The sequence below is a fragment of the Rhamphochromis sp. 'chilingali' genome (assembly GCF_963969265.1).
Source record: "Rhamphochromis sp. 'chilingali' genome assembly, chromosome: 22".
Classification (NCBI taxonomy): domain Eukaryota; kingdom Metazoa; phylum Chordata; class Actinopteri; order Cichliformes; family Cichlidae; genus Rhamphochromis; species Rhamphochromis sp. 'chilingali'.
The window spans coordinates 31,138,035-31,156,221 of NC_137950.1; the positions used below are offsets into that span (position 1 = coordinate 31,138,035).

Consider the following 18,187-nt stretch of genomic DNA (forward strand, 5'->3'; position numbering starts at 1 on the left):
CTAAATACTTTTTTGCCCCACTGTATATCTCTCAGCTGGCCTGTGAATGCCTTGGTGTTCCCCTGGACAAGCTGGAGGAGGTGACTGGGGGGAGGGAGGTCTGGGCTTCTCTGCTTGGGCTGCTGTCCCCACGACCCGGCCCCAGATAAGCAGAAGAAGATGGATGGATGGATGGATCAATGGGAATAATTTCACTTTAAACAGTTCAGATAATTTTAAGATATAAGAGTGTTATTTTGTTAGTACTTACAACACATCAGATCTCTCCTGTTCGTCACCTTTTCCACATCAGTGACATCAGGTCCTGAGAAATCATCAGTGACCAGGTTTGTGTTCCTGTAGTGGTAGATACTTCCTCCTTTGTATTGGTCATTTTGAATGGCTGTTATAAACAGTCTGCTGCAGTTCTTCACCGCTTAAGCCTTTTCTGTCATCTGCTTTATCACTTCATCTGAGAAGTACCATTGGTCCTGGGTAGGTGGAGTGTTACCATCAGTACCTTCCAGTTTCTTTTTCTCCAAGTAGTCAGACATGTTCTGCAGATATGGGTCAGTGGATTTCAGGGAGGTGAAAACAAAGCAGAGAACTTCCTCTACTCCTGGTTTAAACACCTCTCTGTCCAGCTCAGACTGATCTGAGATGATCTTTGTTCCCTCCATCATGTCTACAAAGTACCTGATGATGGTGACTTCTCTGTCTTCATCTTTGATCCACTTGGTTAATTTCTCCTGACTGAACGGTGACTTGTCTCTGTCATCAAACACTTTCACTAATTCCTGCTTATCTTCCTCACCTGCCCTGATGGAGGGAAGTTTCTCAGCCATTGTTTTCTGGATTGAAGATCTGAAATACTGACAGAGCTTCTTGAATCTGCTCAACTTTTCTTGTATCTGTGGAAAGCTTCTCACCACTCTGTCCTCCAGCAGATCATTGCATCTTATGTCAAGGTTATGAAGCTCCTGTAAGGTATCTTCAGCCTTACTAATAAATCCATTGCTTATCATGTAAGCAGCTTTTGGATGTAATTTCTTCAGAGGCATCAGTATGACCTTCAGTGGAACACAGTTTTCTCTGTTTTCTCCCAGTAGTTTTGGAAGTTGGATGTATGTCTTCACTGCATCTTCAAATGTTCCAGGGTTGCTTTCAAGGATGAAGTCTCCATAGAACTTGCAGGTGAATAAGATAAGATAAGATAAGATAACCTTTATTAGTCCCACACGTGGGAAATTTGTTTTGTCACAGCAGGAAGTGGACAGTGCAAAAGTTATGAGGCAAAAATTAGAATACAATAAGAATAAATACAGTACACAACTGTACAGAATAGAATAAAATAAAATACTATATACAGTAGAATAAAATAAAATAAATATACAATAAGATAAAAATAGAATACAAATACAAATACTATATACAACTGAGTAAAAATACAACGATGACAGAAAGGATTATTGCACTTAGTATTATTGCATATGTATGGATGTGTGTGCTTGATCAGTTAAAGTCTTTATTATGGAGTCTGACAGCAGTGGGGAGGAAAGACCTGCGAAATCTCTCCGTCCCACACCGTGGGTGCCGCAGTCTCCCACTGAAGGAGCTGCTCAGTGCTGTCACAGTCTGCTGCATTATCAGTATTGAATTTATCAGTCACAGCTTTTTCTTCATCACTCAGCTTGATGTCAACTTTCCCGTCAACATTAAATGAGGGGATCTTCTTTATCACTGCTTGCATGCTGCCCTCGATGGCTTGAATGTTGCTATCATCTAACTTCTCACCGTCAAACACAAAGAAAGCATTTGCTCCATAAAGGATTCCTGTGACTACATGTGTCGCCAAATTCTTCACATGTTCTGCTTGTTGGGTGTTCTTGGTTTCATCAGGAGTCAACATCAGCTGTTTGAATTTGGTGGTAGCTTTGTACTGAAGTGTGACTCGACTCTGATGGTGAGATTTCTTGTTATCATTCAGATACTTGGCTGATCCTCCAACTTCAATGAGTCCACCCAGGAAACTGGCCTTTAGTGAAGCATTAACATCCAGCAGAGAGGATTTTGTTTTAGTGGAATCCGACGCACTGATTTCAAACTCACTGCTGTGCTGATTTTTCTCCACTGACTTCTCCTGCAGAGTTTTAGCATCCCACAGTGTGACACCTTTAAGACATGAGATCCACAAAATGGTTAAGAGGAATTTTTTTTTTTTACATATATACTCATTTTTTTCATTAAGATGCGTCCACTACAGCCAGAAGAAGTTATTTGGTGTATACTGAATTTTGCATCCTTTATTCTTCAGTTTTGATTGAAATACTACAACTGCTACTAATAATAATAATTACAATTCTCAACTAACAAAGCAAAGCAGAATTTTAAATGCCAGTAAACTGTTAAAAGTAGAATCCAGCTGACTCTGTCTTGTATTTTAAAGAGTTACTGCAGCTGTTGAAATATTGATGAAAGATTTTCTCCCTCTTGTAGGAATGCAGCTAAATAACATTTTATGAAATTAGAAAAGGATCCTGGTGTTATTTGTCTCTCAGAAACAGTTCATAACTTCAACTCATTCATGTCACCTAAAAGGTAAACCTGTTTCTCCATCACAGCTCTGATGGTTCAGTAAGGACATCTCCTGGTTTCATCTTCATGTTTCCCTCTCACCACATATCCAAACCATATCATGACCAGCAGCTTTACAGCTGTGGCTCCAGCAAACATCAGCTGATACTAGAAATTACCGTATTTCCCGGACTACAGAGCGCACCTGAATATTAGGGGAAAATCCTGTTTTGTACATACATTAGCCGCACCTGACTAAAAGCCGCAGGTGTTTCAATGTTGACTTATCATATGTAAGAGAATATGCACAAATCGAATTGTCAGGAAAGCGACGGCTGTTTGGAGACACATCACTTTTATTAATATTTTGAAAAACAAGTTATGGGTACATATTTGCATAACTTTTTAGGTATATGCACAAGTAGCGGTAATTACAAGTACGAAACATGTACTGTGCTTCATAAATGAGTAACAAATGTAGTACATAACAATAACCTACAGCACACCAGAAAAATAGATTGGACTACCTTTTAGGCTCAGGTGCAGTGACACGGCTTTAACAAGAAGAAAAGTCAGTCATTCACCATCTTCCTCTTCTTCCTGTGCACTAAAACCACCAAAGTCCTCTCCTCCAGTGTCGGATACGAACAGGCTCAGGGTGGCTTCATCATCCACTCTCCGCTTCTCTCCTTCGTTGTCACTTACAAAACCAAACAAATCCTCGTTGTCAGTGTCAGAGTCGAACACCCTCTGAAGGGCAATGGCGGTGTCCTCTCCATCATGCAGCAGTCCAACCCTTCGAAATCCGTTGGTGATCGTGGATGTTTTCACACTTTTCCACGCTGTCAGAATCCACCGGTGGAGTTGGGCATAACGCTCATCATCCACGCCTCCAGCTGAACGCGTAGTGCTACTTTGAAGTTTGTTTTTCGCGCTACTTTGTACGGCACTACGTGGCCTGGCGGATGGACATGTGACCAACATACCACTCTTGAACCCCGATCCTTCCGCCAGGCAACGTAGTGCCGTACAACAGCAGAACAAACAAAACAAATCCGCTCATGGACAATCCATAGAAAAGCCGCACCTGACTAAAAGCCGCAGGGTTCAAAGCTTGTGAAAAAAGTAGCGGCTTATAGCCCGACAATTACGGTAATAGTAAATAAATTCTAACAACAGCTGATCAAGCTTAAACGTGCTGCTGTTGTTTAGCGCGACATCTGCCGGTTTCCTCTTTCTGGCGCAAAGTGAGAGATAAATAAACAAGAGAGAAAAGCCGATCAGCTGATCATTGATCAGTTTCATGATTGAAGTAGCAACAGGAGAGGGAGGGGGGAGAATGAGAGAAGAAGAGGCAGCTGTGCAGCAAAGACAGAATAAATCCAGCTTTGTGTCTTTTTCCAGTCTAGCTGAAGTCCGGGACAAACTGTGCTCCTTCTCAGCTCAATACGAAACGCGTAATATTTTCTCTGAATGCGGGAAGATTACGTTTTTTACAGCAACTCTACTAACTAACCTTATGAATAAAATAAAGTTCACTATCAGTAACATAGCACCACCCAGCTGTATAGAAACTCTGTCATGCTAGCTAGTACGCAGTACGAGTTATTGTAACTGACTGTAAAAAGTCAGCACAACGAAAATAAACTAAACTTGGTTTATATCTGATCCAGATAGACTGCAGCTCATAACTTCTTACCTGAAGTTGAGTTCACCTGACACTCGGACCGGCGGCCTCCTCGGGTCTCTGCTCCTCCTGCCTCCCATTTCTCTCATCCACCTGCTGGCCTCAGTGGAAGCTCCGCCACAGCCACCACCAAACAACTGAGTTGTTTTTACACATCGGCCAGCATCTGGACAATCCACCACCTTTCATTGTTCATGCCATTACAAAAAAAAAATCATCGGCCCATAAAAACGAAAAATCACCATCGGCCCACTGGGCAAATGCCCGGTATGCATGATGGGCAGTCCAGCTATGCCTGCACGGCATCTACAATCACGCCTCTCCAGCTTGAAACCTGTGCTCTGCTTGTGTTGTTTTTGTTGGTGGTGATGTGCACAGTTGGCAGCAGGAGAGCTGCAGCCGTTTAATGTACTGTTACTATTATATAGTGCGCATGGGCCAACCAGCGTGCAGCGTGTTACAGTCGCTCCTGCTTTTCTCTTAGTGTAGCTCTTTTTTTCTTACGTATTCTTTTTTTTTTACTTGTATTTTCATCCACTTATTATCTCTTACTCAATCATGTGGATTGAGAGAGTTTTGCAGATGCAGAGGTCAAGGACAGAAGAGAAGAAAAAAGGAGACGGTGAGACAGCGGAGGCTCGAAGCGAGGAGGAGGTTTAAACCGTGTCTGCCGTCCATCGTGATGGGAAATGTGCGATCGTTGGCAAATAAAATGGACGAGCTCTCAGCACTGGTACGGAGTCAGAGGGAATACCAAGAGTGTAGCCTGATGTGTTTCACCGAATCATGGCTGCACCAGGACATTCCCGATGAGAATGCTTCCGTGGAAGGCTTCCACACTGTTCGGGCAGACAGGGACAGCATCGCTAGCGGTAAGTGGAAAGGAGGTGGGCTTGCTGTTTTAGTTAACAACCGGTGGTGTAACCCTGCCAACATAACAATCAAAGAAAGGATTTGTTGCCCGGACACTGAACTGTGTGCTGTTGGACTCAGGCCGTATTATTTACCCAGGGAATTCTCTCACGTCATCTTGGTGGCTGTTTATGTTCCCCCCTCTGCTAACCCCACAGCTGCATGTGACACTATCCACTCTGCCATAGCTCGGTTACAGACTCAGCACCCGAGTGCCTTTATTGTGATCTCGGGTGACTTCAACCATGTATCACTGGACAATACACTACCAACATTCAAACAATATGTGGACTGTCCCACCAGGGGAGAGAAAATTTTAGACTTACTGTATGCTAACGTCAAGGATGCATACAGCTCCTCCTCCCTCCCCCCACTTGGTAGGTCAGATCATAACCTGATTCACCTCACCCCCCGCTATGTGCCAACTGTGAGGAGGGAACCTGTGACCACCAGGACTGTTAGGAGGTGGTCAGAGGAAGCCTTAGCAGAACTACAGGGCTGTTTCGAGGTGACCAACTGGGAAACACTCTGTGAGCCTCACGCCGAGGACATCAATGGGCTTACTGAGTGTATCACAGGCTACATAACTTTCTGCACCGACTCCATTGTTCCAGCTCAGACTGTTCATTGTTACCCAAATAACAAGCCGTGGGTGACTAAGGACATCAAAGCCCTCCTCAACAACAAGAAGAGGGCTTTCAGAGGGGGCAACAAAGAGGAGGTGAGGAAGATCCAGGTGTTACTAAAGGACAAGATCAGAGAGGCTAAGGACAATTACAGGAGGAAGCTGGAGTGGAAACTCCAGCAGAACAGCATGAGAGAGGTGTGGAGGGGCATGAAGACCATCACTGGATTCAGGCCAACCAACAGCAGGGGAGCTGAGGGAGGTGAGAATAGAGCCGACGAGTTGAATCTGTTTTTCAATAGATTCGACACCACAGTGTCTGCTCCCACCCCCACAACCTCACCTGCAGTCAGCCTGGAATCCAGAGCCACACCACTGTGCCAGCCTCTCTCTTCACATGTTGCCTCCTGTGAGATTCCTGACACCCCTCCCCCACCCATCACCTTCACTCAATACCAGGTTGAGATGCAAATGAGGAGACTTCACTCAGGCAAGTCTGCTGGACCAGACGGAGTGAGTCCCCTTGTCCTCAAGACCTGTGCCCCCCAGCTGTGTGGAGTCTTTCATAAACTGTTTATGCTGAGTCTGAGTCTGCAGAGGGTCCCGGTGATGTGGAAGACATCATGCCTCGTCCCTGTACCAAAGACGCCACGTCCCAGTGGCCCCCAGGATTACAGGCCCGTGGCACTGACCTCCCACATCATGAAGACCCTGGAAAGGCTCATCCTGGACCAGCTGCGACCCATAGTAAGACCACATCTGGATCCCCTTCAGTTCGCTTATCAGCCTCGTCTCGGAACTGAGGACGCCATCATCTACCTGCTCAATCGTGTCTACACCCATCTGGACCAGCCGGCGAGCACTGTGAGGGTCATGTTTTTTGACTTTTCCAGTGCTTTCAACACCATCAGGCCGACCCTCCTGGGTGATAAGTTAGCAGCGATGCAGGTGGATGCTTCTCTGGTGTCCTGGATTGTTGATTACCTGACAGGAAGACCACAATATGTACGTCTCCCACAGTGTGAATCTGACAAGGTGATCAGCAACACAGGGGCACCACAGGGGACTGTCCTCTCCCCCTTCCTCTTCACCCTCTACACCACAGACTTCAGCCACTGCACAGAGACCTGCCATCTTCAGAAGTTTTCTGATGAGTCTGCGGTGGTTGGATGCATCAGCAGGGATGATGAGACAGAGTACCGGGCTGTGGTCGACTCCTTTGTCACGTGGTGTGAGCAGAATCATCTGCAGCTCAACGTGGCAAAGACCAAGGAACTGATCGTGGACTTCAGGAAGACCAGGAAACACTTGACCCCTGTTTCAATCCAGGGGGTCAGTGTTGACATTGTGGAGGACTATAAATACCTTGGAGTACACATTGACAATAAACTGGACTGGGCTAAAAACACCACAGCACTTTACAGGAAGGGCCAGAGTCGTCTCTATTTTTTGAGGCGACTGAGGTCCTTCAACATCTGCCAGAAAATGCTGAGGATTTTCTATGAGTCTGTTGTGGCCAGTGCCATCCTCTATGCTGTTGCATGCTGGGGGAGCAGGCTGAGGGTCGCAGATGCCAACAGACTTAATAAACTGATCCGTAAGGCCAGCAATGTTGTGGGGATGGAGCTGGACTCCCTCAAGGTGGTGTCGTAGAGGCGGATGCTGTCCAAGATAAAGACAATGTTGGATAACACCTCCCACCCACTCCCTGACATGCTGGTCAGTCACAGGAGCACGTTCAGTGAGAGACTGAGATTACCGAAAAGCACCACTGAACGACACAGGAAATCTTTCCTGCCTGTGGCCATCTCCCTGTACAACGCATCCACTTAACACACTGGTTACTGCTACAACTACACATGTTTCTTTTCCAAATATTTATTTATGAGTGACTTATGTATGTATGTATGTATGTACATATATGTATATATTGTACTATTCTTAGTTAGTGTATTGTCTGTCTTGTCTTAATGTTGGTTTATAATGGCTGTAGCTCAGGTGGCAGAGCAGGTCAGCCACTAATCAGAAGGTCGGTGGTTCGATCCCAGGCTGCACTGTGGCTGCATGCCAAATATCCTTGGGCAAGATACTAACCCCATGTTTGCCTACTGGTGGTGGTCAGAGGGCCCGGTGGCGCATGTGTCCGGCAGCCTCGCCTCTGTCAGTGCGCCCCAGGGCAGCTGTGGCTACAATGTAGCTTGCCATCACCAGTGTGTGTGACTGGGTGTGTAAAGCGCTTTGGGGTCCTATGGACTAGAAAAGCGCTATACAAATGCAGGCCATTTACCATTTAATGGAGCACTGTAACAAAAAATAATTTACCCCAGGGATCAATAAAGTATTCTGATTCTGATTCTGTTACAGCAACCGCGTGATTATCATCGGGTCTGCCGTGGTGGTTTAAAGTTATCAAATCAGTAAACAAATTATAACAAACAAGTACTGTTGAGAAACTATATTACAAAAATTACAATAAAAACTCTCAACAACAAAAACAACTACTGAAAATATAATATGTAAACAACTTAACAACCCTCAAAGCGTCTAAGTCACGTGACCTGACAGCGCAACACCTAAACACAAGCGCCGAGTCTGGCGACCTGGCTCTTTTCTCTTTGCCGCAAGCACAGCATTGCAAACAAGAGCGGAACTGAAAGTAAAGAATAGATCTCACCAGGCTTGTATTGAACCAATACCGACTTGGTATCGATAGAATCAATATTTGGATTGATCCGCCCACCGCTAGTCTACAGTCCAGAGCGATCAATTTTGTGAGAGAATATATCAGTTTGTCCAATGCTGACTTATTAATTTTGGTCCTGAAGCCAGTCATTTCATCATTTAATCTGTTATTAGACTCAATTAGTTTCTCTCAAAATGTAAAAGAACCCACCCACCACTTTAATCACACTCTAGATCTTGTTTTATCATATGGCATAGAAACTGAACATTTAACAGTATTTCCTGAAAACCCTCTGCTGTCTGATCATTTCCTGATAACATTTACATTTACAATAATTGATTACACAGCGGTGGAGAGTAGACTTTATCAAATTAGATGTCTTTCTGAAAGTGCTGTAACTAAGTTTAAGAATATAATCCACCCACTGTTATCATCTTCAATGCCCTGTACCAACACAGAGCAGAGCAGCTATCTGAACGCTACCCCAACAGAGGTAGATTATCTTGTTAATAATTTCACCTCCTCACTACGTACGACTCTGGATGCTGTAGCTCCCGTGAAAACTAAGGTCTCTAATCAGAAGTACCTGACTCCGTGGTATAATTCTCAAACACGTAGCCTAAAGCAGATGACTCGTAATCTGGAGAGGAAATGGCGTGTCACAAATTTAGAGGATCATCATTTAGCCTGGAGAAATAGTTTGCTGCTTTATAAGAAAGCCCTCCGCAAAGCCAGAACATCTTACTATTCATCACTGATTGAAGAAAATAAGAACAACCCCAGGTTTCTCTTCAGCTCTGTAGCCAGGCTGACAAACAGTCAGAGCTCTGTTGAGCCAACAATCCCTTTAACGTTAACTAGTAATGACTTCATGAACTTCTTCACAAATAAAATTTTTATCATTAGAGAAAAAATTACCAATAATCATCCCACAGATGTAATATTATCTACAGCTACTCTTAGTACCATTGATGTTAAGTTAGACTCTTTTTCTCCAATTGATCTTTCTGAGTTAACTTCAATAATTACTTCCTCCAAACCATCAACGTGTCTTTTAGACCCCATTCCTACAAAACTGCTCAAAGAAGTCCTGCCATTAATTAATTCTTCTATCTTAAATATGATCAACCTATCTCTAATAATCGGCTATGTACCACAGGCCTTCACGCTGGCTGTAGTTAAACCTTTACTCAAAAAGCATCTCTAGACCCAGCAGTCTTAGCTAATTATAGGCCAATCTCCAACCTTCCTTTCATATCAAAAATCCTTGAAAGAGTAGTTGTCAAACAGCTAACAGATCATCTGCAGAGGAATGGTTTATTTGAAGAGTTTCAGTCAGGTTTCAGAGCTCAGCACAGCACAGAAACAGCTTTAGTGAAGGTTACAAATGATCTTCTTATGGCCTCTGACAGTGGACTCATCTCTGTGCTTGTCCTGCTAGACCTCAGCGCAGCGTTCGATACTGTCGACCATAATATCCTATTAGAGCGATTAGAACATGCTGTAGGTGTTACAGGTACTGCACTGCAGTGGTTTGTATCATATCTATCTAATAGACTCCAGTTTGTGCATGTAAATGGAGAGTCCTCTTCACACACTGAGGTTAATTATGGAGTTCCACAGGGTTCAGTGCTAGGACCAATTCTGTTTACATTATACATGCTTCCCTTAGGCAGCATCATTAGAAGACATAGCATACATTTACACTGCTATGCAGATGACACCCAGCTCTATCTGTCCATGAAGCCAGATAACACACACCAATGAGTTAAACTGCAGGAATGTCTTAAAGACATAAAGACCTGGATGGCCGCTAACTTTCTTCTTCTTAATTCAGATCAAACTGAGGTTATTGTACTCGGCCCTGAAAAGCTTAGAAATATGGTATCTAACCAGATTCTTACTCTGGATGGCATTACCTTGGCCTCCAGTAACGCTGTGAGGAACCTTGGAGTCATTTTTGACCAGGACATGTCCTTCAACGCTCATATTAAACAAATATGTAAGACTGCTTTCTTCCATTTGTGCAACATCTCTAAAATTAGAAATATCCTGTCTCAGAGTGACACTGAAAAACTAGTTCATGCATTTATTACTTCCAGGCTGGACGACTGTGATTCATTATTATCAGGATGTCCAAAAAACTCACTGAAAAGCCTTCAGCTGATCCAAAATGCTGCAGCAAGAGTCCTGACAGGGACTAGAAAGAGAGAGCATATTTCTCCTGTTTTGGCTTCCCTTCATTGGCTTCCTGTTAAGTCCAGAATTGAATTCAAAATCCTGCTCCTCACATACAAGGTCTTAAATAATCAGGCCACATCTTATCTTAATGACCTTGTAGTACCATATCACCCTATTAGAGCACTTCGCTCTCGCTCTGCAGGCCTACTTGTTGTTCAAGATTTATGTCATGGTCCTGGGTCGTGCGACCCAGTGTTTTGTGTTTAGTCTATTTTGATGTTTATTGTTTGTTAGGTTCATTAAGTTATTCCAGCTCATTTGTAATTATATTACCCTTGTATTGAGCCTCCCTTGCCCTTCATGTGTTTATGTCTGTGTGTCTTGTGTTAAGTTCATGCTGTCGCTTCTGTCATCTTCCCCTGTACTCCGTCTCCCTGGTTCGTGCGTCTTCCTGTCATGAGTCATGTCTGCATGGTTATGTTTAGTTCAGATCATGTCTAATCTCCATGTTTCCTGTGTTACTTTGAAAGTCTGTATTCAATGTCAAGTGTATTCAGTTTCACTTCTCCTGTCCTGTCGTTAGGTTCATGTGTGTCAGCTGTGCCCCCATGTGTGGCCACTTCCCCTCATCCCTCATGTGTATTTAGTCTCGGTGTTTCATGCAGTCTGTGTCGCGTCGTCTGTGTTCTCACCCCCATGTTCTCACGGTCAGTCTTTTCAGTGATCATCTTCGTCTCTGAGTTTTCTTAGTTTGTCACAGTATTAGTTTTCCCAGTGTAGTTATAGTCTAGTCACGCTATCTCTGCTTTGGTTGTCCACGTTGTCTTCAGCCCTAATAAAGGCTCGCTTTCTGTTAAGTTCACTCCCGTCTACTCACTTGTGTACGCTCCTGGGTCCATTACACACACCACCGCACGGCCTGTCTCTGCAGACCGTGACAATTTATCTGGGAACACAGTATATGACCCGAAACAAATAAACAACATTTTCAGGGATTTCTATAAAACGTTGTATTCACCACAAATAAACCATCTAAAAAGGAAATTGATCAGGTTTTGGACAACATAACTCTTCCAAAATTATTAGACACTCAAGCAATGGCACTGTATTCACCACTGACACCAGGCGAACTCCAGGAAGCCCTGATAAGCATGCCCAATAATAAGGCTCCAGGTCCAGACGGCTTTCCTGCAGAATTTTACTAAGAATTCTGGACAATTCTGGCACCAGTATTCCACGGAATGTTGCAGGAAATCGAGGAAAATGGCAGACTACCACCAAATATGAATTCTGCCAACATTAGTCTCCTGCTAAAACCAGGCAAAGACCCTGTATATCCCTCAAGCTATCGTCCAATATCCCTTATAAATGTAGACCTTAAAATAATCTGCAAAGCTCTCTCAAAGAGACTAGAGAAAATAACCCCCCTCTTAATTCATCCTGACCAAACTGGTTTCATAAAAGGTAGACACTCATCAACAAATACACGTAGATTACTTAATTTGATAGACTACTCGTGCAGTAAAAACCTTGAAACTACAATATTTTCTTTAGATGCAGAAAAAGCGTTTGACAGAGTTAACTGGAAATTTCTATTTGCAACTTTACACAAATTTGGTTTTGGATCCTCTTTCATTAACTGGTTAAAAATATTATATAATTCCCCAACAGCTTGTGTCAGAACAAATGACCAGACATCCTCCAGCTTCTGTCTCGTGAGGGGCACCAGGCAGGGATGCCCACTCTCCCCTTCACTGTTTGCAATTTTTATTGAACCACTAGCAGCAGCAATTAGACAGAATTCAGTAATTAAGGGCATAAAATGCAAGAACGTGGAACATAAAATCAGCTTTTATGTGGATGATGTGTTACTTTTTCTCCAAAACTAACAAACCAATATCTCTGGGGTCATTGCATTGATAAACTCTTTTGCAAGAATATCAGATTACCCAATTAACTGGTCAAAATCTACAGTCCTACCGATTAATTGTTCCTTCCATAATTCTTCTTCTACACCACTGCAATCTGGAGATATAAAATATTTAGGTATTAATGTTTCTCCCAAGCTTGCAGATCTGACTAAATTAAACCATATCCCACTTTTAAAGAAAGTAGAAGGTGATCTGGCCAGGTGGAAATGTCTGCCCATATCACTCATGGGAAGGGTTGCCGCTATAAAAATGATGGTATTACCAAAAATTAATTATTTATTCTCAATGATCCCAACTAAACCACCACAAGATTGGTTCAGATCTCTAGATTCATGTATGTCCAAATTCCTTTGGAAAAATAAACCCCCACGTATAAGCTTAAAAACACTACAAAAGACCAAGGATAAAGGAGGACTAGAACTGCCTAACTTTCAGCACTACTTCTTAGCCAACAGGCTTCAGTTTATCTCAGGATGGCTAAAACATACCCTCTTAGATGAACCTTGGCTAGATGTAGAACAAGCACTTTGCAATAATCCAGAGATCTCAGACCTACCATTTATCAGCTCAAACATCCAACGACATGAATGCTTCAAATGTGCCAACATCAGCTCTTCTCTGACAGCATGGTGGGAGTTTCTAAAATTGACAGAGTCTTCATTAATCCCATGATTATCACCTATCTGGAACAACCCTGACATATTACAAAACAATAATATGATAAACTTTTCAGATTGGAGTGGTAAAGGAATCAAATACTTAGAACAAATATTAGAAGGAACATAATTTATTCCATTTGACAGACTAGTTACACAATATGGGATCAACAAGAAAAGATTTTTAGAATATCAACAAATTAAATCCATAGTAAAAAAGAAATTTAAACCAGGTCAAGTTGAACTACAAACACCACCAAGTGTGGGTCAATTTCTTACTCTTAAAACCCCCAAATTAATATCCAAAATATAGAGAATGCTTTCTAAAACAGATCAATCAATATCACTTCCTATTGTAAAACGGGAAGCGGATTTATCAGTTAACTTAGACCTAAACTTCTGGTCTCAGATTTGCTTAAAAACCTTTCATCTAATCAGAAATCCCAGTCTTCAATTAATTCAATACAAAATACTACATAGAGCGCACTATACAGGTCATCGGATGTTCAAGATGGGCTTCACGTCTACCAACAACTGCTCACACTGCCAAACCAATTTACCGGACAATTACATCCACGCTCTTTGGTTCTGTCCACCAGTTCAGAAGTTTTGGCGCGAGATATGTGAAGACTTATCGAAGTGTCTGAAATGTAACATTCCAACTTCCCCCTTAGTGTGTTTGTTGGGCAGCTTAGATAATGTCACTTCAGAAAAGAATATAGCCCATATGGTCTTCACTGCTCTATGCATAGCCAAGAAAACAGTCCTCATGAACTGGAAAAATAAAAATAAACTTAATTCTAACCAATATAGAAATTATCTATTAGATTACATTAGTCTCGATACAGCCTCTGCCACCACTACAGATCAATTGCTCTGGGCTCCGTTGATCAGCTCCATCACCTAGTGGGGGTGGGGGGGGCATAGTTTGGTCCCACCTTCGCTGTTGCGATTGGTGTGGGGGTAGGGACAGGCTTGGGGCATTGGGGGTTCCCCAGGAGCATCTTCTTTGGAGGGCTCAACCCGAGGTAGCGGTCATGGCCTATTAAGGGCTCTGTTGGCTCTTAGGTGATGGTTTCCTCGTGGCTGCGTGCAGCGGGGCTAGGGGAGGGTCTGTGCTGATGGACGTGGGTTGCTGACCTGGTAGCCTGGCTGCCCCGGGGTGGGTCCGGGACGGGCGTGGAGTTGTGGGGGTGCTCCGTCTCCGGGCTGGGGCCCTTGCTGGGCCTAGGGGGGTTTGGTCCCAGTTGGTATGTTGCCGGGGTTGTGGGCGGGTGGGTGTATGGGGGCCCGGCCCTGGCGCAGGGTGCCGCCAGTGCATCGAGCCCCCTGAGGGGCTCTTCGACTGGTGGGGGAGGTTGTTACATCTTGCAGGAGCTCTCCTCTCTTTAGGAACTCACTCTGCAGGAGGGGGAGATACAGGAGAGGTGGAGGAAGATGTTAGCCTGGGCATCTATTGTCTCGTGTAGTCTCGAAGATGAGTGGGTGCAGTTTTCTCTGTGGTGGGGTTGGGTGGGGTGTCCCGGGCTCTGTGGGGGCAGGCGGCGCTGCTGTACTGGCCCCGGTCCAGATGGGCCTGGGCCCCCTTTCCCTGGTGGCTTGTGGAGTATGGGGGTGCGTACTGCGGTCAGCGGGGGAGCTGGCCCCAGGGAGGGGTCACTTGCCCCTCCCTTCCTTCCCTCCCCATCTCCAGCTGCCTCCCTCTTCCCGCTCCACCACAACCACCCACACATGCAGGACCTTGGAGTAGGGGTATGTCACCAGGGTGCAGAGGAGGCTACCCCCCCCCCCCCCCCCCCCTCTGTCCCCTTCTGGCTTCTTGTGCCTCAATTTTATCCCACAACTTAGACATTCACATCACTCATACTCTCATTACACATACATATAGGATCTTTGGGGTGGGCACGCTACACGGACTCCAAAAGACCATCAGGGTGTACACCTCACCCCTGGCGTCGTTGCCCACCTCTCAATTTTAAATACACGTAGTCATTGAGGGCTAGCAGGAGGGACCATGCGTTTACCTGCTGCTCTCTGGCAGGTAGCTCCATGCCCTCCTGGGTTTTAAATGCACCTTAGAACACACATGCATCAACACTACAATGAGCGGGTGGAGGGAGGTTTGGAGTCTTCTCTCACCCCCGTTCTCTGCGGCCTGCTGGAGCGGGGGGGAGGAGTTGGCCGTCCGACTGCGGTCTGGAGTGTGGGGCCTCCCTGCTGCTGCGGAGTCGGGGCGGTCTGCCTCTCCCCACCGCAGGGAAAAGGGTAACACCACCTGGGTCTGGGTGCAGTTCCCCCCTCCAGGGGCAAGGGTACCTAGACCCGGTTCTTAGAGTACGCTTGGGGAGTGTGATTGTGTGTACAGCGTCTCTTTATGTCTGTCTCCACGTCAGTTGAGTGTGGAGTAAGTGCATATGAGAGCATGAGGGTGGGAATGGATGTTTGTATCTGTGTGTGCCTGTATGTCTGTGTCTATATGTCAGGTCGGGTATCAGACGCCACCTCTCTGGGGACATCTCAGGCCCTCCAAGGTTTGGAGACCTATCTCCCCCCACCACTTCCCCTGCCAGTGCCAGACGCCATCAGACATTGGTGCGTTGGTGGTTCTTTGTGTCCGGGGATGGGCGTCTGGGTACACACCGGCTCACTCCTTGGTGGCTGCTTGTCGGGGCATGGATCCTGGGGCTCGCTTGGGCCACTTCAGGGGTGGGGTGCCCTCGGCCTCTCGGCCTCTCAGCCTGGGGCTCGGTCACTCTGGCGCAGCTGGTTGCCGGCGGAGCTCACGGGCACGTCACTGTAACCCCCCCTGGCTTCTGCTCCGCGGCTGCTGAGTGAGCCCTCATCCGGGACTCTCCTCAGCTGTTTCTGGGACAGTGGCGCAGCTGCCCCTCTGTTGGTCTTCCTTGGTCTCTTGTGTTCTGGGGGCCTCTGGATGTCTGGAGTCTTGATCTCCTCCATACCTGCTTCATGCCCTGGAGGATGGGGCTGTGGCCCCCCCACACCCTCTAGCAGATCATTACATGAAGGAACCTTTTAAAAACAAGCGCGTCCATGCTCACAGGTGTACACACGGGTGATCACACCCACAAACTACACCCTTTTTGGCTCCTACCTATGCACTGATTATGAAAGGGTGGAGTCTGCACATTCTAATGTAAAGTTGTAGTTTCTTAATCTTGGCTTCCTTCAAAAAAGACTATCAAAAGAAAACAGGAAGTAACAATGAAAGGGAAAGCCTATATGGAGACAGAAACTTCTGGGGGAACACAGGGGAGGCAGGTCAAACTTAAACTCAATGAATTAAATAGGAACTATAACTTACCACAACAGAAAGCAGATCACAGATGGCAGCAAAACTAAGAAAACGTATAAATTACACTGAGAATATAATCATAAAGGAACCAACCAGGAAATATCTGTTATATTAAGTAATACTCAAAATAACTCGAAACACCAGAGTGTCATTGTGGCAGTGCTGTGGTCCCTGAACATGAAGGCAGCTCTCTGTTTACCTGGCTCTATCACCCTGGTAACTAATGCTGCACCCATAACTGGGTCCAGAGCAAGTATCTGAGTTTGACTTCAAGTATTTATTTTTGTGCTTGTGGTGATCAGACCATAAGATTAGCTAGCTCTATTTTCTATTTTCTCTATCACCTATTCTAATGTCTCTGATTAGGGTAGTTGGAGCTTGATCCTGAAGCAGAAAGCCAGAGTTAACATAAAGAAAGCCTGGCTGTGTTGAACTTATTGTATCAGACAGACAGGGTGTGTGTGACCAAATCTCTTCCTCGTTGCACTTTTTCTTTGAAAATTTAGAAGAAAAAAAGAAAAAAAAGAAAAAAGAAATAAACTCGACTGAGTTGCACAACAGTGAACATGCTGGTATCAAGGTTACATCATATCAGTTTTATCTGATTTCTTTTCACAGAACAGTTTGAACTGTTTATATTTTGCAGCTTCATTGATCCAAACCAGCTTTCTTTCCTTAGGCAGCTTTATCTAGTGTGAACTCATAGTCAGCTTGTAAAGCTTTTCCAGCTGTGTGCTCTGTTAGTGTAAGCCCTGTGTGTCTGAGTGGATTTTGTGTTTTTTCGTGGTTTTGTCTTTTGTATTTCTAACTCCTTGGTTATCCTTTAATACTTTTGTGATTTTCCAGCCCCTAGATTTTGTCTATGTGTCTACCTTGTGTTCATTGTCTAGTGTTCCTGGTTTCTATGTTCGTGTTGTTTCCTGTTTTACTTTAGAGTGCCCCACATTCAGTGTTTTGAGGTTTTCTTCCTCTTTGTGTCGTCAGGTCTAACAAAGTTCAGCTGCGTCTCCTTCCTGTTGTGAATTTCCATCGTTCCTCTCTGTGTATTTATTGTGTGTGCTTCCCATCATTGGATCTTCTGTTCATCTGTGTTCTCATGTCTCAGCTTCCTCGTTCCCGACTTACAGGTTTTGTATTTTTTTTTACGTTCCTTTTGGATAGCTTCTATCAGTTCAGGTTTTGTTAGTGTTTTTCAGTTCCCCTTCGCTTATTGTGTTGTAGACTTTTCGTACAGCCATAAATAAAGGCTCGCCTTCAGTTAAAACCTTCCCCTGTATCTGTGTCTGCGTTTGGGTCCTCATTCTCTCATCTCCACACGATCTGCCTTCGCAAATCGTGACAGTGTCGTTCCATTGATTGGCTTGTTTTGTTCCTGGTGTCCTTCTCTTTGTTGTGTACGCTTTATAAATAAAGTTTTATTCCTATAATGATGCTTTATGTTGTTATAAAGTGCAGATGTGGACACTGTTGTGTGTTTCAGTGAGTCTCTTTAAAGCCGTGCTTTGAGCTGCTTTTCATTTACCACCTTTTGTAGTTCCACTGTTTGCTCAGCAGTAGTGATGTGCAATACCACTGATTTCCTTTCAGATCCGATACCAAGTAATATTCAGGGTGGTATCGACGATACTGATCCGATACCAATACTT

General features: G+C 44.6%; 1 protein-coding gene across 1 annotated transcript; it reads right to left on the reverse strand.

Moving 5' to 3' along the window:
• Positions 1–239: 239 nt before the first annotated feature.
• LOC308390512 (neoverrucotoxin subunit alpha-like) lies at positions 240–14,212 on the reverse strand (the record flags this gene model as incomplete). Its single annotated transcript, XM_080872599.1, is given in 4 exon segments — positions 240–416; positions 420–1,202; positions 1,649–2,151; positions 14,167–14,212. Coding segments are annotated over 4 exon segments (1,509 nt in total).
• Positions 14,213–18,187: the final 3,975 nt, after the last annotated feature.